General features: G+C 29.0%; 1 protein-coding gene across 1 annotated transcript in view; it reads left to right on the top strand.

Annotated features, from left to right (window-relative positions):
* Positions 1-25,223, top strand: part of LOC113365734 (voltage-gated potassium channel subunit beta-2-like) — an 80,586-nt gene that overhangs the window by 5,703 nt on the left and 49,660 nt on the right. The window contains 5 exon segments of the mRNA XM_026607267.1: positions 2,966-3,069; positions 3,243-3,317; positions 4,669-4,848; positions 7,447-7,572; positions 9,156-9,304. Coding sequence (XP_026463052.1) covers positions 2,966-3,069; positions 3,243-3,317; positions 4,669-4,848; positions 7,447-7,572; positions 9,156-9,304 — 634 coding nt within the window.

Here is a 25,223-nt window from a genome sequence, read left to right as displayed (position 1 = left end):
AGTTTGCTGATTGCAATATAAAAAACAATGTTTAATCAAATTGGAACTAAACAACGACGCATTTCAAATAGTAATAATTCAAATAGTAATAATAGTATCAAAATTTATTGTGCGGCGTGTATATTTTTGTCTTAACCCTGTATGTCTACTGGGGCGCTTTTTGCAGTAGAGATACTGCTGTACGAGCCAACCTGCCGCCTAGTAACGTTACTGAACAGACCTCAAACAACAATAAAATAAAATAATATATACAGTTCTAAATAACTAGAAACTATAATACTTAATAAGAATCTTTGGTAATTCAGAGTGATAAATACTGTTGTAAGGAAGGGTTGACACCTGGATGTCGTCTATGAGCGACATCCGTACACAATGGTAGCCTTTTGGCGATATTCGTACGCACATCATGCGATTGTCGTAACAAAAGAGTTATAATTTACAACATTTTTACATAAATAGTTTATAGACACAATTTTATTCTATCACTAACTGATAATTTCAAGTAGCAACTAACAACATAGTTAGAAGCCAATCATAAATCTTAATTATTTTTGAAAATTGGACATAGCTGTGTGAGGTACACTCTCCTTAATTGATTTTGAATTCACTATGTATTTTATTTTTTTAATTCCAGATTAGTTGATGTAGCTTAAACGTAACAAATATTCTATCATGTTAACCTATTCTTTATGCTAGTTTTAATGATAACAGTATACACAAACCGCTATTGATGATTTTCTTCTCTATTGTTCTAACATCGGTAGGTTTACTGTTAAAAACATATTACCAAAAGTAAACCAGCAAATCGTAAATGCTTATTATTGAGCTGAATTCATTTTTGTTGCAATAGTTTTTCCTTGTGGCAGAACTAGATTAATATTTTTTAAATTCGCAGAATTTTTCTCGATTGGATACAAATTTTTATGTGTAGAGCTCAATAATATACTGTAGCTTGATGAGATGTTTTGAACAACTCTTACCCTTGTTTTATTTTGTCGGTATATTTTCCGATCAGAATTTCCAATGTTTTTACATAAAGCTTTTTATATGTATTTTGCCTAGGTCTGCCACAGAATGCAAATGTGAACTCTTTCTATCATTTCCAATTTTCTTTTTCCACGCATCGCTGACTACGTTTTATTTTTTATGCTTTCTCTCTGCAAATCTCTGAATTTTTATTCGCATTATCGAATGATGAGACATCACAAATATTTACACAGCCTATATCACGCTGAAAAGCTTTTTTGTCTTTCTGCAATATTGAACTTAGTTTATTTGCATGCCAAATTGAGTGATCTTTTTGTTAGATGATTATTTTATGAATAGACATATAAATGTTGACATACAGTTTGTGTTGACATTTGAAAACAAAGTGCATAATAAATGATTTAATGAATTAATGAGATACAAATATTGCGTAAATGTCAGTCAAATATTCTTCTGGGAAATCTCATGCAAAGATATCTCCAATAGATTTTCATGAATTGAAATATGTGAAATATACATGATTTATTATTCCATGAATTATATGTATATATGCTTTCAATTTCAGTAAAAGTTGAAATAAATTACTTTTATTGTAGATTGTCAAAAACTTCTATAAAAACTAGAGAAATTTGGAAAAACTAAAAAACTTTGGTTAAAAATCAAAGAAAAAATTTTGAGGTTAGACAAAAATTATTTTGTCGTGATACGGACTCGAAAACTGTGTATAAATTTTATTAAAATTATCTTACATCATTCATAGTAAATTTTACTAATAATAATCTTGTACAATTTTTAGGACTTAGTCTAAAAAGTCTATTTAATATTGTAATTACCTGTCAATTTGCATTTAGACCATAATTAGCAATAATTATCCGTAGCACTAAACATTCGTCTTGTAACTTAAAGTTCTATTGACGGTGTTCTAGATATTTCTTAATTTTAGTTTAATTTTATTAAATTTAGCTATATAAAAAAGCAGTTTTACTAATTTATGAATACTTGATCAATCATATTTTTATTATTACATACGTGATAACTCAATATTATACAATTTTCTCTTTTACAAAGGACTTTGCATTGAAATAAGGGCATATTGAAATGGCATATAGTTCACTTACCATTTTATAGTAGGTAGTTGTCTAACGATTACATTAAAAGAAACTAAAATTTATTTTTTAAAATTATAAAATTAAAATACAAATTAGTTAGTTTTCATCCAGAATCAATATTGACTTAGATCAATTTTTAGTTTTATTTTCAATCTTCTATAGTAGTTTTTTGTTAGTTTACATTTTACATATCTAGGATTTTGAATGCTTCTTCTTTTTAGTTTAAGACATAAGTGTCTTACCTTTGATCTTGAGTAAAATTTCCAATCTTTATTCAGATGAGCTAGTACGTTAGTACAATACCCAGAGTTTGATCCTTAACCCTTATGCTAGGAGCGTCACCTATAAGCGACATCTGTTTGACGACGCATGTCTACGTTTGTCGTCTATGGACGACAACGTACATCGACTTTGTCTTCAAAATTTATTATCCTGAGTTAAATTATTGAAAGTTCTAATTTGTTATTTTAAAATCTAGTTCTTTAAAAGTGTAATTGTTAATTTTTAACTATATTTTATTTCCAATGTTGTGTAAAAAATATTGTAGACGGCTTCTTGTCTCGTGCAGGAGTGTCACTTCTCCATAAAACACTCTTCTAGCGAAAGGGTTAACTCTGGACTACACATTTCTAAAACTTGCGCATGATCGTAAATTTCAATATAATCGCGCTCTAAATTAATTGTTCGTTTCATAGTTTGATTGATGCTAAATTGATATTGAATGCTCACATCAATTCTATCACATTCTGTATGATATATCTGCAAAGCACCCTCATAATGTAATAGTGGCTCACTCTAATTGCGTATGTATATAATGCATGCGGTCATGGAATGATAGCAGGACGATAATATTAATTTCGATCAATTAGGTGGCAAGGGCACTCAGTCTGATGAAGAGAAGCAGGCAGCCTGCAGGCAGACCAGAACCGAGAGGGACCCCAAGCAGATCGAAATCGAAAATGCCACGCTCAAAGTAAGTGGAAACAAATGATTACTTACCCAACTTATATAGCTAACAACCCAATCAGACTGTATTATTAGAAATTATATATTATTAGTTATAAACTTATTGATAGATACAAATGTTATTTTTATTAGAAGCATGAAATACTATTGAAAATATTTGATTCTAAAAATATTTTTTAGAGAGAAGCAAGAGAAGCCCGCCAACTCGATCAAGATTTACTTAACCAGAGACGAAACCAGGAAAAAGAAAGACAGGTGACTGCATTTATTATATAGATATTTATGCATGTTTTTGAGATCAAATTGCAAGAAATACGTTATTTAAAATCTATAATTTACTAATAATAATAATATTTTAAATTTTAGTTGAAATTAGATGTAAGATAGGTGTAAGTAGTATTTTGTTTTATGGTAAATTGTATAAACTTCTCTAAATATGTGAATATAATGGACTTGAATATTAAACATTAAGATTTATAACAACATTTAAAAAATAACAAATAAATTTTAAATTTTTAATGAGTTGAGCCTATAATATTTTTGGATATTTTTTTGACCTTGAACTTTATTGGCTCACATACATATATGTACTATTTCTAATTTTGCGTATCCAACGATTCAGAATGACTTGAAACATAGAAAAAACATGAAATTAGCAAATCGGATTTTTGGCGAAAACATAAAATTCCACTTCAGAAAAAATGTTACAAAATTCTTAAAGTGATATTCTTATACTTAAATATTGCATAGCATGGTTCGAATTTGAACCATCGAAGAATTAATTCAGTCAGGAATGTCAGAACTACTTACAGAACAACTAGTGTAACCGCCTAAAAAAAGGTGATTTTTGGGAATTTAAATTGAATACTTTATCAATCATTTCAAAATTTTAAGAATATATTTATACATGTTTTAAGAACACATAGTAAAATTTTTGAAGAAAATAATTAAATATTTTTTAAGTTATCGTCGATTTCCAACGGCGCGAAAAAAGGCCCTTCACTGCTGCAGTGATTCTGGAAAAAATCAAACATTTACAAAATGGCGGCATTTAAAAAAAAAGGTCAAATTTTACCCAAAATTTTGGTCATTTTTAGACTGCCAAAATTCGATTTTTGATCCGATCAAAAAATCGATAGTTCATTTTACGGAGAACTATGTATAGAACACGTAAAAAAATTTGATAGTGATCGGATCATTTGTTTTTGAGTAATCGCTGCAGCAAATTCGGAAAATGCTGTTTCGAGAAAAACGCGTTTAAAGATAAAATGATCGTTATACTATATACTATATATATATATATATATATATATATATATATACTCTTCAAATGGCTGTAACTCAAAAACTTTTTAAGATCGATTTAAAATGTTAGTATGTTATTTTTAAAGGTATAACTTATCGAAATATGGAAAAATTAAAAATTCGATTTTTTGAAAATTTCACACTAGATGTGCCCTTTAAGGGGTTAACAAATATCGAACTGTAAGAATGATAAATGGTGCGTCAAATAGATGAAGAAGTAGATAACAAATTCTAAAGCTCTTTTGTGAAGTCTACATATATTCCTTGAACTATGTATTCCTAACAAATATTTCGGTTTTAGGCACAGATGGAACGGGCGACGGAAAGACAAAACAGTATACAATGTTGGGAGCCTCCGGCATGGGATCACCACCATTCCCAGCACAGCGACGAGCATTCCTCCCACACCGACTCGTCGCACAGCGGCATCCACCACCACCATCACTACCACGTCGTCAAAGACACGGGCCAACAGCACCACGTAAGTTAATATCTCGTAACGTAATACAGTTTTGATAATAATCAGGAATAGAACAAGAGGTAAATGGCACTGTGTCTTGAGGCAAATTGATGAAACTTATGAACAATTAGTGGTGTATTGTATTACGCCTTATGAGGCATATTACAGAAACTTCTCGATCTCTAAATAACATTTATAGAAAAAAATAAGTTCTAAGTTCTTCACTAAGTTCTAAGTTCACTAGAATGAGAGCATCGAGTATCTACTGAGTATCTGAGTGTTTTTCGAGATTGTACTCTAGTTTGGTACTATTAACGGGATCGATACTACCAAAAATGTATCGAACATATCGAAAAGATAATTGCCACCTAATTACAGTCAACATTGATACTTAAACAGATTTTTTTGACATTTTTTTTACTTAAATTAGTTCGTTTTAGTTGTATATTATTAGATTGGCAACTAAGTATGTGCGGTTTTCAGCTTGGATGGTTTTAATTGAGTTTTTAGGTTTACTAAAATATCATTTATCAATGGATAGAAGACAATTTATATGTCCATAAGTAAAAAGGAGCTTTTGATCGATTGCGTAGTTGTCTTTTGGCGTTTGATGAAAGATGGAACATCAAATCGATTTTTTTTTTGTTATATTTTGTTTTTTTTTACAAAGATTAAGAAGCAAATTAAGCTCTCAAAAAATTATAAACTAATTAAAATAAAATTTATTGTATTGAAGCCTCAAACACGGCTGTGTTAAATTGGTTTGCTAAGTTTAGTTCTGGTGATTTTTTACTTAAAAATAATAAACTCAAAGGAACTGTATATTCTCGTTCTTACTACCTAACCGAACGATCAATTATGATTTCTACATTGCACAAATAACGAAATTAAACAATGAAGTCAAAGAAAAGCGTCCTAAAATGACAATTCAAAACGGTGATTTATTCCATTATTGATATCGCATATCTTTGGCCACTCGGCAAAAATTATTGGAGCCTGGTTGGGATATATTTCCATATCCACCAAACAAACCTGCAATTGCACCTTTTGATTACTTCTTATTTCGATCTTTACAAAACTTCTTGAATGGTGATAATACAATGATTATGATAGTGTCATATTGTACCTGATACAGATGTTTTGTAATAAAAAAGCCAAAAGTTTTATGTTGCTGCTGCTTGAGAAAGATGATGACAAATAGTCATTGATCGAAATGAGTATAACATTCAAAAATAAAGTAGCTTAGCTCAATGAAAAATGTCATCTAACAAAAATTAACCAGCATATTAAAATTATAAGAAAATTGTTATAATTTATCTATCGAATGGAAAACCAACAATTGAGTTGCTTTCCCAAAATATTATTATTTTAATCCAATTATTGCTGCAATTATTGGCATTGCTGCAATATGTTAATAATTATTATTTTATTACTATCAAAAATGACAACAACATTAAAATCGAGTCTAACATAAAAATAGAGTGGACAACTATTGGGTTGCAATGACATGTATAATCACAACAGCTTATAGAGCTTTAAGTTCAGATTGCTGAAAATAAAATATTAACTTAATTCTTTAATACCACTAGAAATATAGATACTTTGTAATAATACTAATAATACAATTTCTGTCAATTTTGAACGCTCAACGATAACACCCTTTATGTACCATATGTAAAACATGAAAAGTTATCATGAAGCTCATTTCAAAACTGTCGTCTTTTTTTATAAAACATTTCACATACTTACTTTTTTCAAATTCTATATTTTCACTTAACAGAATATGCTCTGAATATTTCATTTCAAACATTTACATTTTTTGTAAAACAGTGATAATTTATAATTGTAGTATTTCCTCGTTTAAGATCTTTTACATAAGATGCATATAATTGGCTGATTAAAATAAGCTCTTAGTAACATTATCACTAATAGCTTTTCTGGGCATTGTATTGAATAAAACTATGAAATATATAATATAACACTTGCAATATGTAGACTTACATTATGAGCTATTCAAGATATTTGAATAGTAGTAGTTCTTGGTAACCAATTAAGCTTGTTGTTTTGAAGGGTATAAAGCTTTCTTTGAAGCTGTACAAGTGAAGTATTTGCACGTTCAGAATATTTCACAGTGAGCATTTTCATGTATAAAGGAAAATTGTAATGCTGTAATTTACAAGTTCTTCCAATCAAGCAGCAATGTACAAGAAAATTTAATTAGTTGTTTGCTATAAATAATACATTAATAGATAGTATTTTATAATATTTTATTGATTTCACATTTAGATGAAAAGTTTTGCATACAACGCTTCTTAACGGTTTTCAATATTACAAATTTTAAAATTGTTAGATACATAGTTTGCTTGTTAGTAAAAATTACATTATCAATTTACTAATACAATCTTGATCAATAAAATTAAATTAATATAAAAACTTTACCATTATTTACCTTCTAAATTTTTAATAGAATGTTGTTCATGCATTTTTAGTACGGTTTTCAAAACCATACTACCGCATAAGTTGGAAAATACTAATAAGATTAAAAGCTATAGTAGTAATATCAAGTTAATAAGTATCAAAAATACTTCATATAATAATAAAAATGCTCATTATTTACAGAAATATCAACCGCAACTCAAACAAACTTCGCAAGAGGAAGGTTCACATCATTCGCAAGACGATGGTGACGACAGCAAACGTGAAAAATCAAAAAGACATAGTGCGGATCTCGGATTAAATTTAAAGGTGAACATTGTATATTCGGATATTTTTTTTATCTGGACTTTTCTGAAACTAGAATCTACCATTCATTTCGGAAATATTTTGACTTAATACTTCTATAGATGATATTTAAATTTTCGAATCAGCTTGTCAATAACCAAGTTGTTAGAACACGATTTTTATCTTAGAAATATAACAGTAATCTGAAGTATATATTTTAATTAACTATAGTTGCAGTTTCAACACGTGGCAAAATATATTAAAAAATCTTATTCGTTTATTATGATTTTTCATATAAAATTAAAAACGGTCGTATTAAATTTTAAGAATGCCGGTTATATACAATAAGAGATGATATCAAATGTAGATGAATTTCATAGTGTTTATGTTTGAAATTGTAAGTTCATTACTCAAGTAATTGGGACGCCTTAATTTACAAGTGCCTATAGTTTGGTGTCATAATAAGTTAGAATGATAAGATATTGGATGAAAAAGATGGTTTTATTCAATAAAATTGAAAATATCATCACTAATATCTACTTATTTTAATAATAAAAGCATATATTGCATAGGTACGTATTAAATTAAAGACGCCAGAAATTCAATTTAATATTACACATATATAAATAAGAACTCAAACACTTTCTGTTGAGTAATATCCAACGCAACTGAGTATTATACTCAAAAGTACTTTACCAATCCAGTTCTCGCAGATTTATTTATACATTCTATAAATATAAATAAATATTTATATAAATCAATTCTTATTCAAACTGGTAAAGTTTTTCTGTCTGTAATTATATGGATTCAAAAAATTATCTCGACTTATTAAGACTTTCTATTTGTTTGTCTTATTCTAGAATGGTCTTAATATATTCTAAACATCTTGAAATTTGAGAATGTATTTTGTTTTTCTCAAAAATTGTATTTTATATAGCCAATGGTTCATGAACTCGGTGAAGAGTACTATTTTCACAATTATAATTAAGTGTACTATATTCACAAGGAGTGAGTATAGTACCATCCAACGTCATGGCTAGAAATGTAGTAAGGTACCATGCCCTCGAACGGATAAAAAAGAACCGACCCCTTTCTGAAATCCTCCACTAACATTTGGATATAAATTATTTTATTTTTCAATTTGTACTTACTAATGTATAATACTACATTTGCCCCCGTTGGTTTTATTTAAATTTTTTGCATCAGTACTGCTATTACTTCTTTAGGCTACATAATCAACTTCAAAACGGATTACTACTGGGTGACCGCTCGACTTTTTTGCCATGACAGATTGTAATTCATAAAAGCAAATAAAAAAACATAGCTAATGGTTACTGATTCATAAGCATGACGAGTATACGCGTCAATACACAAAATTTTGCAACTACTCCAGGACGAGCATATTTGTCAGTCATTATTAACTGGTTATGGCTTTGTTGAAAGAAATTTCATTGTTAGTCAATGCTACTTCACAGCCATATCATATTGCTGTTGTATGAACCTACAATAATTAAACATAAATTAGTGTTTAATAGAATATAAACAATTCAAAATTTCATATACACATATGTCGTTCCGTATCATGCCTCATAACTTTTTATTTGCAGAACACAGCTCGGCCAAATGGTTCTATTCACGGGCCGGCCGTAACGAGCGCGGCATCTGTGAACGCGGCCGGGGCAGTCGTTCCGCCCGTGTGCAGTCCCCCGCAAGATATGGTAACGAGTAAAGCTGGATTGATGGCGCAACGAGCTTTGTGAGTACATTTATATATACTGTTTCTAAACTTACACTAATTTTAAAAGATATATGAATATTTATGAAGTTATACTTTTAATTTAACTTGCAAAACTTAACTTGATAGATATTATATAGAAATATCACATCCGGAAAACAGTCATTTTGGCCATTTAAAAGGAGACCGACTGTTTTATTTGTTGAAGTAAATCTTTTAACAATAAGTTTAACAAGTTTCAGTTAAACAATTAGTGCTGCCACAAAAAAAGCATGAAATTCATAGGAATTGCCTGAAAACGATTTAGTTAGTGTGAAAATGTTTTAGACAGTATGAAAATATTCTAGATAGTCTAAAAATGCTGTAGGTAGACTGAAAACGTTGCAAGTCGTCTGAAAATTTTGGAAATCGTCTGAAATGTTGAGAGTAGTATAAAAACATAGTAAGTTGGCTGGAAATTGTAAATCAAGCTGGAACGGAAGCTAACATTAAGCAGCAGTAGTTTTTTTTTAAATATTGAAAGGGTTAAACTTAAACATTTCGTGCCTTGCTTTAGTTCATCAATATTATATTTTTGGATATTTCTTTGCTAAAAATCGAGAATTAAAAGATGCCATCAACTGCCAATTGCAAATAATTTAAGGTCAATAAAATTAAAGAGCTTGAAAGAAATATTACGAGTAGACTAAACTTTCACCTCCTACTATTTTTATTTTCGCATTAAAATTATAGCTTCTTTTAGGCGGACTAATTCCACACATTATCTTTTTCATATTCCACACAATATATTTTATGAGTTTTGTTAGAGAATATATTAGAGAATAATGAAAATTTGATTGATCTTAGAATTTAAACTTTAATAACTATGCTCTAAGCTTTTCTTTCGAATCTCTCGTATCAATTATATTAGTAGTTTGAGTCTTGCTTCAATGTTCCAATTATTAATTGCTTGGATTTAAGCCTTGTGTTATTGATGAAGTACATTTTTTTACTAAATGATGGCCTCAATGTTTATTCCATTGTATACAGTAATTTAGATAATTATATATATATATATATATATATATATATATATAAATCGATCGAATCGTAAATTATGTTTTCCTTAGGATGAAACACCAAACAGAAATCACAATGAAACAAGTTGAAGCACTAAATATATAATGCAATAATATTAGAAAATCGAATGAATATTATGTGTCATGAGTAGCTTTTCATTTTAAAAACTATGACATTGAAAATTGAAATAATTCTTCCTCATCAAATAGAGTTGAGTTTTCTACGGTTTCGAAAATAGCTTCTATCTGAGCCGTCAACCCTTACAAAGCATATATATAGTGTAGTCCTCTATGATGATAATACTGGAAGATAACATTTTTGAGCGGCACTTTTGTATATTGAAATAACTTTCTAAAACATATTTCTTATTCAGAAATGATTAGTTTTTCATTTACTTGTTGTTGGTAATGTTTCAATTATATTTTGTCACTTTTATTTTGTCAAAATTTCACTTGTTTTTTTTGATTCTACTTTTATTAGTAAGTAGTTTTTTCGTTAAGTAACTAATTAATTGAACAAAGTTGTTGATTAAACTAAATTTATTATAATTTTATTAAAATTTATTATATCGGTTATTATTTTATTGTGTTAAATACTTTTGCCTGATATTAACTGTCAATCACATTCTCAGTAAATCAGAACATTCACAAAATGTTGAGGTATATAGTTATTTATTTTGTAACAGTTAATTACTAATATTGTTTTTCTTTCTTTTTAATTCTGAATATTAAGTATTCTGTTAATCTTCATTGATTAAACAAAACTAATAATCTTGCTATTGCATTTAAATTTGATACATGCATGGTTACAACATATCTAATAGAATAAGAAATATATCTATCTTCCTGGAAAAAACCCACAACTAATTTACTTATCTAGTAGTATAACCTTTAAATTACAATGAAGTACACCAGTCTTACAGTAATAAGCGCATTATATACTATATCTCTAAATATTACCAATAATTGTTGTTCGTATATAAATTAATATAAACAGAACAATCTGTATTAAAAATATTTGTTGGAATGTGTCCACTATTATATTTCTACAGTTGAGATATGGCATAACTTTGCATGATATACAATTCTGTTTCTTGTTATAGAACAAATAACATAATACTCTTTTGATTTGTTCGGTTTATTGTTACATTGATATCTTTGCCAAGAAGATGATCAAGTGAAGTTCTCAGCTTACGTCTATTAAATTAAAACTTGTATAACTTTTGTATTGGAATAACATCTATCGATGGGAAGATAATCAGAAATATTGTATTATACATCTTCAAAATGCTAGATGCATTAGATAATATATATATATATATATATACATATATATGTGTGTGTGTGTATGTATAATATCTGATTGGAAAAGCATTTTAATTAATCGCCTCTCAAAGTATTTTGCTTCTATATGCAGGCGTTGATTTTATTAAGCGAATTTGCGAAAAGGAAGTAAAAACTAATTAGCGTCTCGTGTATTCTCGCTTAAGTCATTTAAAACAACTTCTAATAATTAAGAATCATGAATAATCATTCACGTTTATTTTGGCTCCGACAGATTAATTAACGAATCAGGATATTAATTTAAAAATCCCTTATATTCATACCAGAATATCTGAAGATTTTAAATTAGTAATTATGGACTGAACTTTCACAGAAGATGTTTTGATTAAAGTTTTTCGTCAATCTGATTGTTCCTCAATCTTGAAAAATAAATTGTAAAAAAGTTATATTTGCTGATTTAAATAAAACAAATGTGAATAGTTATCCTAGTTTACGGCTTGGATTTGTTCTTTATTTGATCGGAGTTTTATTTAGGCAAAAAACACTTGACTATTATATTCTTCTATTTTCTTTTATTAGACAAATTTTACCAATTTTTATATAACTTTTGTTTGTAAGATTGCAAGATTAATTGATATCAAATATTTTATTATTATATAGTGATTTATACTATAGTTAGTGTATAATTAATACCCCTGCGCGAATAATCCCAGTTCTAGAAGTCACAAGTATACGGACAGATAATAAATTTCCACAGGTTCATTTTTTGTATCTTGAAATAATAGAGGGTTGTTTAAATAAATATTTTCATTAGGAAATTCATATGAATATTTCATAAGATTTTTCTCAACGTTAAATATTCCGAAGCTTGTGCAAATGGAATAGACTGGAATAACGAACAATTTTACAATACGGGTATATAATTAGAATATAAATGATATAGATTCATTTAACTAAGCTCTGCAACTTCTGTGTAACTACAGTTTTGGAAGAAGTAAATTTTAGTCACATGATCTAGTTTTTGATAAATAATGTATACTTCGACTTGAGCGCTAAGTATTATGTAGAAGCCAATTATTAATATATTCAGATTGCAAAACTTTTGTTAAAGATTTTGTTTTTAAAATATAGTAGTAGCCAAATTTGCAATCTAAATAGTGATATATTTAAACGAATGACGATTTTACTAGTCAATATACAGATTTTGCCAATTTGCCGTGACGTGTATATTGGTCAATTGCAGTTAACTGTTTAAAAATATATTTGCCAAAAATACTTATTACGTTCAGAGCGGATAGTGTTTATTTTTTATATTTTGAAATGGATGGTCGTTAATTACACGTATAGTTCAGGCGCTATGGGGTATCAAATATGCATAATGTGATGACCGCCAATTCTCTTCAAATTCTTTTACCTAAGATACCGAATAAATAGAAAACCCAGCTTCGGTACCATTTTCCTGTACCTGCTTTTTTCCATTACTCATGCGGTTGTCGTAGCCAGTATAAAACTATTTTCGGTGTCTAATCGTTTACTTATTTTCGTATTCACATCAAATAATATAATATTATTTATGTTTATTTGTATTTAAGATGAAATGGCTGGATCTGGCTGAAAAGTAATCAGCACGCCTGTCTATCAATAGGAATCGATTATGTTTTTAATTATTCAAACCGATTCCCGAAATCGTCGACGAAACTTTGTATTCCCACATACATACACATGCACACATACATGTATCTAGTTTTTCTAAGGTATGTCAAAATGTTCCAAAGACTTTGAAACGTAAATTTATATTAAAATTTTCTATATTTCTCTATGATTCCGATAACTTATTCTACGGGAAGTTAAAAATTGATAAAACCAAATTTTTAGAGTTAACTTGATGTTTTTTTGTCAACTGTCTCGCAATGTTGAAAAAATAATTAATAAGAATTTAGAATATTTCTTTCAATTCACTATCGTGTCAAATATTTCATAGTTAAGGCGTTCGCGCGATGACTCGTATTCATCCAACTTATATCAACAATATCGACCGTACGTCACGGTTATGAAGCGGTTGAACAGCCGCACATGACGTGAAACGAGCCCGTCGTCTCTAACACGCCTTGCAAAGTCTTACGAAAACGTGCTACGGACGCGCGGCATCCGGCGAACCTCACCGAGTTCGTGTACTACTACGCTTTTACATCTGCAGTGCGGCACGCGTTCGGTGGGTTGAGCGGGGTGAGATCGCCGACCCATTCCTCCAGGCCGGGGTCCGCCGACCTGCCGGCAAATTCGCGCGCGGCTGCTACCGTTTTGCGGCTTTCGTTATATTTACTCGCCGGTAATGTGTCGATATCACCCTAATAAAACATAAAATAAATGCAACCTTTTTCGCGGTTCGTTTTCGTTATATGGCACACCGTTTGAGCAGATATTCGTCATGTTTGCACATGTCACTGGTTCAAACAGTTATCGAATATCAAATGTGGGTGTGCGGCTCAGCGATATGAGATTTTTGTTTGGATGATATTTACGAAATACAAGTAAATAAATTGATGATGATATAATTTGAAATTGGATTAAGGTAAATAGACTAGAAAAATACGCTTATAGGATAACTTGACATGGGATGAAAGTTAAATATTTGAACAAACTCGGTAGTTGTTGTCCATGGATATCAGATATCGATAATATCATACTAGTAATTCAAGAGCCAAACCCACTTTCTTATTAACATATCAAAGTTACGCATTTCTGTATTATATTTACATAAATGCATCGTAAATAGTTTTTTCATATACAATATATATATATATATATATATATATATATGTAAAAAACTAGCTGTAAGTGGAATTCTGTCTTAAGACAATTAAGGCAACGTGCCTTAAGGCAAATTGCTGGAACTTCCCGTACCAAAAATTATTCTTTTTTTAAAAAACTATTAACATTTTTGAAAAAAATTTACTTCGAAAAAATAAGACTGTTTTTTGAAAAAAAATTAAAAAAAAAAAAAATATTTTTTTTTTTGAAAAAAAATGTTTTCTTTATTTTGACATATTATGGAAGATCTAAACTTTTTTTCAAAGCAATCGTACTGCTTTAACTGCATAAAGACGAAATATAAAAGCGCGTAAGCTCTGCGTCGCCGTCTAACGCGTAAACATTGGTACGGAACCCATAGGAATGTAAACAAAATTTATACTCATTGTTAAAATCTCTATAAAATATTTGATAATTTGATGTGCATATGTCTAATGATCATTTTTGACCGCCAAATGGCATTTTTTTTTACTTTTTTCATTAGATCTCCGAAACCGCTAGACCTGCCTTTATGAAAATTTGATCGGTTCTTCACCTTGTCAATATAAGTAAAATGCTTTTTGAATTATTAAAATCGGACGCTCCGTTCTATTAAAAACTGAGTTACCGTTTTCGGCACTTTTTGCCCCGTATCTTCTGAACGGCTAGACCTGCCTTCGCCAAAAACTAATCAGCACGTCTCCTTATCAATACAAATCGAATGTTTTTTGAATTATTAAAATCGGTTGATCCGTGTTCCCGAAATCGTCGACGAAAATTTGTATCCGCACATACATACACACACGTACATACACACACACACACACACATACATCCATTTTTTCTAAGGTATGCCAAAATGTTCAGAAACCTCTGAAACGTAAAGATATATAAAAATTTTCATTTTCGATTTTTTTGCGATTACTATAACTTGCCCTACGGGAAGTTAAAAATAGCTACTTTTCTTTAGTTTGAATTTTGCGCGTTATAATTGTCATAGATATAGCTCCTATGATATTAGCGAAACAAGTGAAAACCTAAAATACGTCAGGGCGCAATTAATCTTAAATAATCTTTAAAATAGAAATTATTGGTGTAAATGTGTTTAGGAACTGACATTGTGATTGATAACATTAAATGTCGTTTCTTTTCTGACAGGTATGTAAGGTTTTGTATTTAAAACGTTGTCTAATGTAGAACTAACAATAAAATACATCTTTTCTGGCATAGAAACTCAATTGTGTTTGATTGGCTTTGTCATCCTAAGCACGAATATAATCTTATATATATATATATATATATATATATATATATATATATACATATGCGATTACATACATATATACTAGCTGTACTCAGCCACGTTTCGCTGTGGCGCATCATGATTGAATGGCTGAGAGACAAAAAATAAAACAAAGGATAAATTTCATAAAAGCTTAATTTATCTATTTCTGTGTATTTTTGTAATCCATACCTAAATGTAAACCACACTAATCTAAAGGTTGACTTTGAGTTTTATTGATCGTGATTGCAAATTTCAAGCAAACTGGAAATTAGATTTTTTTTTAATTGAAATGAAATATATGTTGAGTATTCGGAGAATGATGACATCTTCATCTTTGAGAGACCCAATTAAAATCATTGCTTCCAAGTCGTTTTTCATTATTTTTTTAAATGCATTTCGCATGCCGTTGCCATTAATATTCCAGTAGAGGATAATTGGTTCACCTATTTTCAATAATAGCATCTTTGGCGGATAAAGTGAGTTTAGAAATATTGTTGAATAATTAACCACTTTATTTTAATAGAAACAAAATTTTTCCAATTTGCATTAACTACTTTTAAAAAGTTTTTAATTATTTATTTAATTTGTATAGTATGAGCCATCTATGAGCTATTATAAGTATAGTAAATAGTCTCAAATCTATAAATTGAAGTTTTTCAATTAATATACAAATTGAATTAAATATACTTCAAATGTTCTGATTGCGGATCTGTCCTAAAGCCAGTGGGCCGCGATCGGACTCGGTGTTATTCTTTGGGCAGGCGAAGGGGTGATTGCCAGCGATAGAACGAGAGTCGGGGGTTGCCCGGAAGCGAGCCAACCGGGTTACCGGGCCAGGGTAGTGAGTCTAGGGGGCGGCGTGTATCGACTGGCGCAGTGACGTCACACCGCGTACTCACGTGACGGCGTGACGGCGGCATGCCGGGTACCTACTGCGATTGCGACTATTGCGAGCGAACTACTTTTCCGTTCATCAATGCGTATGAATGTCACCGTGTGGAATGATGGATTTATTAGGAACGTATTTATTTCTTTTAAGTCATTTGAAAATTTTGTATACCTGAGTGAAAATTTATTTAGAGCAAATTTTCATACGGGTTTCAAAACGTTATTTTCTTATTTTTGGTTACAAAATATTTAATTAGGATATAATATATTCAATAAAAATTTGGGTCACCATACATATTTTTTTCACTGTGTCTTTTTTATGAAAATATGTGTGTGAATATATACAGGGTGTCCCAGAACTCAGTCAAACCGAATCAGGGTGATCATGATTGTCATGAAATAAATTTTAAAAAAATTATGTGTGTTGACAACTATGAGCTTCTAAGTATAATGTAGAGCTTTGGTGAAATTGTGACAATTTTTGGTACGGGAAGTACCAGCAATTTGCTTAAATGCACTATGCACCACTAGTCTTATTATTGGTTACAAAATATTTAAATAGGCTATCATATATTCTAATAATTTTGGGTGACTATAAATGAAATATTTTTTACTAGGGTCTTTTTTATACAAATACTAGCTGACCCGGCAAACGTTGTTTTGCTAAGTAAGGTATATTCTAAACAATTTCTAGAGAATCAAAAATATTAATACTATAAGTGTATAAGGATGTGTTGTTTGAATGCTATATACAATGAGGTATTATAAAAACAATAAACCCCATTAGTTTGTCTATGTTTTGTCAATTCAATCAAACTGGAAGTTTTATACACTTTCTATAGAAATCATGGTATAATCCAATCCAAGTATTTTTTTGGTATTTCGACTTATTGATTACGTTTTAAGCTTTTCAGATTCTTTTGAATTCTGGTTTTTGTGTATAATTGTAAATACTACTACTGAGCTTATACAAATTTTTCAAAATTCTGCGAGGAGAGATAGAAAATAAATTAGATATATCTGCTTTGACCTGCTTTTTGAAAAGTTTCAAGTAACATACCTTGAATTAAATTAAATTTAATAAAAAGTATATACGTAGAGCAGGGCAAGGCTTAAAGGTCCAATTTGAGTTTGAGCAAATATAAATTTTATTATGAAAATGAAACCAACTTCATCACAACAAATGACACATTTCAAACGAACAATTAGCTGACTACGTTCAGTAAAACTACAGACTTCGTCATTTTAAAAATGTGCTTTTTTTGCTGTCTTTCAAAAATTTGTTATCTAGACCTTTTTACCCTATAGGCGGGGTAACTTGGAACGGCCAGATGGCAAACAGGTTTAATGTCTTATTTTAATTTTAAAGGTATTTTACAAAATAATTACATTTTTAACTAATGCTAAAAAGCTACCAACAGAAGAAAATACTTTTACTATGGATTTTCAAAGATGACCGTTTATCTCCCAATATCAAAGTCATAAGAATCAAGGTTATAGCTGGTTATACATCTTTCTCCCTTCACTTTCAAATAATGTTGTTAAACAATGCTTCAGCTTTACTGGATTTTGACACTTTGGTCGTGAAACTTTTAACCCCGTACCTTCATATATTACTAACCATTCTTTGCTAAATTCTGGGAAATTATAACTGGGAATAAGTTATTCGACAAAATGTACATGTAAATGTAAGTAATGCTTTTTTTCAGTCTTGGTCGCGGCATTATTATTAAACTTCACTTCACCTTATATATATATATATATATAGTATCATAGATTGAATAAACTACATGGATAGTTTATAAATAATTAATTCTGAATTAGAATAAAAAACGGGCTCTAAACTACCTCTCTGCCACCAATTACTGAGCCACAGCAACGCGTGGCCGGGCTAGCTAGTATTTTTTTTATATACATAAATATACTATCAATTAAACTGAAAATCGGGATAAAAAGTATCCTAAGTCCTTCTCCTGGCTCTAAACTACCTCCCTGCCAATTTTCATCTAAATCGGTTCAGCCGTTCGTGAGTTATAAGTGTTAGCACATAAAGCGATCCTCTTTTATATATATAGATGCATGTAAATATATACAGAATGATCTAAAACAAAAATAAAACCGAAACAGAGCAATCATAACTGTCATAAAATAAAATCATGTGATTTGAAAACTATGAGCTTTTAAGTGCAACGTAGAGCTTTGGCGTGAAACTGTGACAATTTTTAGGTTGTTGCGGTTCACTTTCATTAATTTTGTTGATTTGTATCTGTAACCATAAGTAACATTTATAGGACCCCAGTCAAAAATAATGGCACAATTGCTCCAATTTTTTCAAGAATTAATACTTTATTTTTACTATACTATAAATTTTAAATTTTCAAAATTCGTCTACTTTGAAGGTGGAAAGCTTCAACATGTTTTGGCAAATTTCACGATTGCAAAATTGTGAAATACGTGATAATTGAAAAACGCATGGCATCGTGCCCTAAAGGAAGTTGCTGGATCTTCCCGTACCAAAAATTTTTTTTAAAAAAAATTAACATTTTTGCAAAAAATTTACTTTGAAAAAATTAGATTTTTGAGAAACTATAAATTTTGAAAAAAAAATATTTTTATGACTTTTTGAAAAACAATGTTTTCTTTATTTTGAAATATTTTCGAAGTTCTGAACTTTTTTCAGAGCAATCGTACTGATTTAACTGCATAGAGACAAAATATCGAAGCGCGTAAGCGCCGCGTCGCCGTCTAACTGAAAAACATTGGTACGGAACCCGTAAGAATGTAAACATATACTTATTGTTAAAATCTCTATAAAATATCTGATAATTTCATGTGCATATGTCTAATAATCATTTTTGACCGCCATTTTTTTTTACTTTTTTCACTAGATTTCCGAAACCGCTAGACCTGCTATCATGAAAATTTAATCACTTATTCATCTTGTCAATAAAAGTAAAATGTTTTTTGAATTATTAATCGGACAGTCCGATCTCTTAAAAACTAAGTTACCGTTTGTGGCACTTTTTGCCCCGTATTTTCAAAACTGCTGGACCTACTTATGCCAAAATCTAATCAGCACGTCTCCTGCACAAACAGCAATCAAATGTTTTTTAAATAATTGAAATCGGTTGAACCGCGTTTCCGAAATCGTCGACGAAAATTTGTATCCGCACACACACCCACACATACATCCATTTTTTCTAAGGTATGTCAAGATGTTCAGAAACCTCTGAAACGTAAAGATATATAAAAAAATTATTTTTGATTTTTTGCGATTACTACTATAACTTACCCTACGGAAAGTTCATAATTTTAAATTATTTGAAAATCCACGATCACACGACGATAAATAAAAAGAATATCTCAGTTCTTATTATTACTTTTATTGTACATAATAAAAAGTCATATTATTGTTTTAAGTGTTTTTTCCTGGCATCTTTATTCTAAATTAGTATGTAATTTTATGTATAAGCAATTTATTACTTGCGCTTAATTATTATTTTCGTAAGTTCTAAAAATTGTGCTAAACCATCAAGAGCAATTTTATACTGACGATCAACTCTTACTTCTCGTTATTTTTGGCAGATCTCGAGTGTCATATTCCCTTGATTTATGATACGATGATGTAACTTCTCCGCGCTTATGATATTTTCTAGTACACGGTGTATTTTAACAGCCTGCAGAAATATTTCATTTTAACGATTATTCGAGCCTAATCTATTTTTAAACATCTTCTGAACCAGATTTTATGTGACAGGAATAAAATAATAATATACTACGTGAACTATAAATGAAATAAATATAATGACTTTGAAAAATTAATTATAAATGAATAAAGAAATAACACATCAGTATTATGAAAGGTTTTAAATCTTATAAGCGTTTTAATATTCTTCTTTCATTGGCGTTGTTTGCCTTGCTGCACGAAGTTTCTATTGTAAGCAATTTTTAAAACACTGCGTCGTCGGTTGACCTTTTTCGAGCTTTTCAACGATGCTATTCATAAAAAAAACATTCTTTTCACATGATTGCTCAACTAGAATCCTCCGCCAAATTAACTCTGGAAAAAAAGGTTAAATAAAGATGATAAAACATTCATACGAAGGTATAAAATATCTGGCACATAGTGAATTACAGGACTTATCACAAAATTGAATATCTTTGGGTCTGTCTGCATGAATGGTAACAAGTCTAATTATGCTTAATAAATCTGATTTCATAATCATCATTCAGTTGTACAAAAGGCAATATTTTTATTTAAAACTAAATATTTTATATTTTTCAAAAAAATCGTCTCAGATGAAACAGGCTTGTTTCTATCAATTATTAAGAAATGCAAAATACTGGTTTGAACTTGGGTTAATTTGAAAAATTTTTATACTGGATAAAATCCAAGGTACTTTCATAAGTATTATTTTTATCAAAAATAATGGCAAAGACTTCATAGACTACACGTCTTTATTGAAAATCATTGATAAATTCAAAGCTTGATCAATTTCTAATTTTGATAATGACTGATTTTTTAAAGCATGTGCAAGTTATTCTTAGATATTTTTTTAATTAATCAGCAATATGATTTCTTAAAATTTTGTTATGAATTACTATTTCATCAAATTATTTTTATTTACCCATACTTTTAACATACATGAATATGCTGATATGTATCAGTATTATACCTAATTTATTATCGTTATTACTCATATAAATTACAATTTTATATCAGAGTAAATAAAGAACAATTGAGTTGATTTATGGCTTTAACATATACAAAATATCATGTGCAAATAATAATTAAAACTATGGTAATTCAAACAAAATTTTCAATTTGAAATTATAATGCAAATAAAATATTATTTATTAGATATATCACTCTGAGTAAAATTATTGAAGATTCTAATTTGTTAGTGATCTTTAAATCTTTAGAAGCGTACTCATTAATTCTTAAATATATTTTAATGCCGAATGATTGAAAAATCTTAAAATATTTTGTGTAACAAAAACTTGGCCAGCTTGATAGCTTGTACACCAATGTCTTTTCTGCAACAAACTATGCCGTAGAGAAAATGTTAAGGATTTTGTTTGAAAAGTCAAATATATAAAATAATTTAATTTTAATATATGAAAATATTTTTCAAAAATTTACATCTTACATTCTAATTATATTAAGCTCATGGTTTTAAACAAGTTTTAAAATGTTTTAATAATAAAATGTAATATTTATTGTGTGTAGTTGTCTAATATAAAGCAGGGTATTATTCTACGTATCTTTTTAAAATAGCCAGTTTACTTTAATGAAATGAAAGTTTTACTTTCAAATGTATGCAATCATTATTATTCACTATTATTTGAGAGAGATCTTTAATAATTGATCTATTCTAATTATTATGATACAATAATTGGAATAGCTAAACAAATAATATATATTAAATATTAATGTCCCAAGCGAGCAAACTTTTAATTATAGCGCTTCAAACACTCAACGCCGTTCATTTCTCAAAGAGGCTGTGTCGTTGATTAATTATTCTGTTGGTAATTAGATGTAAACATCGTACCATCAATTGATGTTGTAATTTGTAATATTAAATGATGATGGGTGGTAGTATATTTCCCAAATCTTGAAGTAACGCTATCACTTCAAATTAGATACAGAGTTTAAAAAAAATATGAGTGAAAAGTTTCTTTTATAAAATAGGGTATAGCGTGACTTAAAGGATCGAGGGTAAAAAGGTCTACAACCAATATCTCAAAACAATTGAAGTTGGAAATTTTTTAACAACAATATTTGAAAGTAGAGGGCAAAAAATGTGTAACCAGCCAACCCTTAATTCTTACGAGTCGTAAGAATTAAGGTGGTTGTAAGTTACGACGTCGCTATCAGAAGTTAAACGGTCATATTTGAAAATCTATAACAAAGGTATTTTCTTTCATTGTTAGTGTTTTTGGTTTGATTAGTTTACCAGACCTTAATGTTATATTTAATATACGTTATTTAATTGTTTTATAATTTATATTGTTATTTTTCAATTAAATTCAATAGATTTTTTATATAAATTCTATAAACGCTCAATTATAATAGGTAAAAAGGACCTACTTAAATTTCACCCTAGCTAGGTGTATACAGATAAAAAAAAAATTATTTGTTTGCATTGGCCAATTTCAAATTAAATAATATATGAAAACATTGATATAAAGAAGTAAAAAGAATAAAAGCAAGCATAAATTTATCAGAACAAAATGGAAAAAGGTATTTTATTCAATATATTTCACATATAAATATATGATTTTGAGAATATTCGCTTATAAGCACAATCGCAGTGCTTTCGATTTTAATATTACTGCGTATGAAAGTTTGAATGGCGTTGGTGATTTTTTTAACTTTAATTGTAATTTTTGCAATATTGCAATAATTTTCCACATAAAATTATTATATTATTATTTTTTAATTATTATTATTTTTCCTATATATTTTAAATTTACATTAATCGGAAAATGTTACACTTACACAAACTACGCTTGAACTAGTTGAAATAAAACAAGATTTGCAATAAATTTAATAGAAAATAGTAGCACTTGCGAAGTAGTTTGTTTCAAAAATAAAACAAGCAATATATCGCAACGCGGTGAGTTATTTTAACGTAATGTATGTCAGCGCAAGCAACTATTCCAGTTACCTGCAAATTTTCAACCACTGACACGTAGCAAACTTTTTGGATTAAAATATTGAGCTTTATAAAAATAGTACAAGTTTATTTAATAATGATGCACTACAGTTAGGTAATCCAAACTTTGTAATTTATTTAATTTATATTATATCTTTTCTTTCCCAATATTTTCAATGTCAAAAAAGTCGGGATTTGCTATACTATAAATTTAAAAGTTTCAAAATTCGTCTACTTTGAGAAGCCTTGCTTTAAAAAATATACTAAATTGTGGTAGAAAGCTTCAACAAGTTTTGGCAAATTTAATCACTATTGCAAAATTGTGAAATACGTGATAATTGAAATGGGGGGCGCATGGCATCGTGCCTTAAGGCAAATTGCTGGAACTTCCCGTACCAAATTTTTTTTTTTTAAATGATTAACATTTTTGAAAAAATTTTACTTTGAAAAAATTAGATTTTTGAGAAACTATAAATTTTTGAAAAAAACAAATTTTGGAAAAAGACTTTTTGAAAAAAAATGTTTTCTTTATTTTGGAAGTTTTGAATTTATTTTCAAAGCAGTCGTACTGCTTTAACTGCATAGAGACGAAATATCGAAGCGCGTAAGCGCCGCGTTGCCTGATAAACATTGGTACGAAACACATAGGAATGTAAACAAAATTTATACTTATTGTTAAAATCTCTATAAAATATTTGATAATTTCATGTGCATATGTCTAATGATCATTTTTGACCGCCAAATAGCATTTATTTTACTTTTTTCACTGGATCTCCGTAGCCGATCAGTTGTTCATCTTGTCAATACAAGTAAAATGTTTTTTTAATTATTTGTTTCATAAAATAAAACAAGCAATATATCGCAACACGGTGAGTTATTTTAACGTAATGTATGTCAGCGCAATCCAAACTTTGTAATTTATTTAGTTAATATTATATCTTTTCTTTCCCAATATTTTCAAAGTCAAAAAAGTCGGGATAAAGGTACTGGTAAATTTCAAATAAGGTTAATTTAAATGATTTTTAGTCATTTTTATTCATGATGATTTACCCATTCAATGCTTGTTAATTATGATAGAGATAAATTTCACTACTTACTTTTTTTAAATTTTACTCTTTTTACCTTCTCATCTCATACATTAAATTCATATTTTATAGAGCCCCTTATTTCTATACAGTACTTCATTTAAAAAAACTATGTTTTGTAACAAAACATATGAAAATTTATTTGGTAGGTAAATAATAATTTAGAATTCTGACTTTTTAGTTAGACTATTTTCATTAACATCAAATATCAAAGACGAATTGATTGACATAAAAAATAATTAATTAACTTTTTACGTATCAAAGTAGAGATTCAGATGAAAAAGGAACTAAATGTTTACTCAGATAACCATTGTTGAAATATATGCTTTCATAACATTCATTTAACATCCAATCAATAATTAACTTTCCGTAGTGTAAGTTGAATGAATTTTTTTGTATATCTGCACGGATCAAAGGTTTCTGAATATTTTGGCATGCTACAGAAACAATTGATGTATGTGTGTGCATGCGTGTGTATGTATGTATGTAAGTGCGGATACAAATTTTTGTCGACGATTTTGAGAGCACGGTTTTGAATGATTCAAAAAACATTCGAATTGCATTGACGGAATGAAGAAGATTCAGAAAAAAAATGCTATTTGGCAGTTAGAAATGATCATTAGACAACTGCACAACTAATGATCACATATTTTATAGAGATTTTAATAATAAGTACCGCATTTATTTTCATTTCTATGGATCCCGTGCCAAAAGTAATGATATTTTGAATTCATTGAAATAGTTCAAACAAAAGTTTCCGAAGAATTCGACAAAAATTTCAAAAATTTCAAGATTTTTCAAAAAAGTTATTTTTTCAAAAATTTCAACATTCTTATTTATTTAAATTGACCAGAATTAATTCAATTGTGAATATGATACAAATTAGTTAGT

Source organism: Ctenocephalides felis, unplaced genomic scaffold (assembly GCF_003426905.1).
Source record: "Ctenocephalides felis isolate EL2017-DRISC unplaced genomic scaffold, ASM342690v1 CF-g0.4_SCAFFOLD_01170, whole genome shotgun sequence".
NCBI classification, from domain to species: Eukaryota; Metazoa; Arthropoda; class Insecta; order Siphonaptera; family Pulicidae; genus Ctenocephalides; species Ctenocephalides felis.
This window is presented reverse-complemented; position numbering and strand designations above follow the sequence as displayed.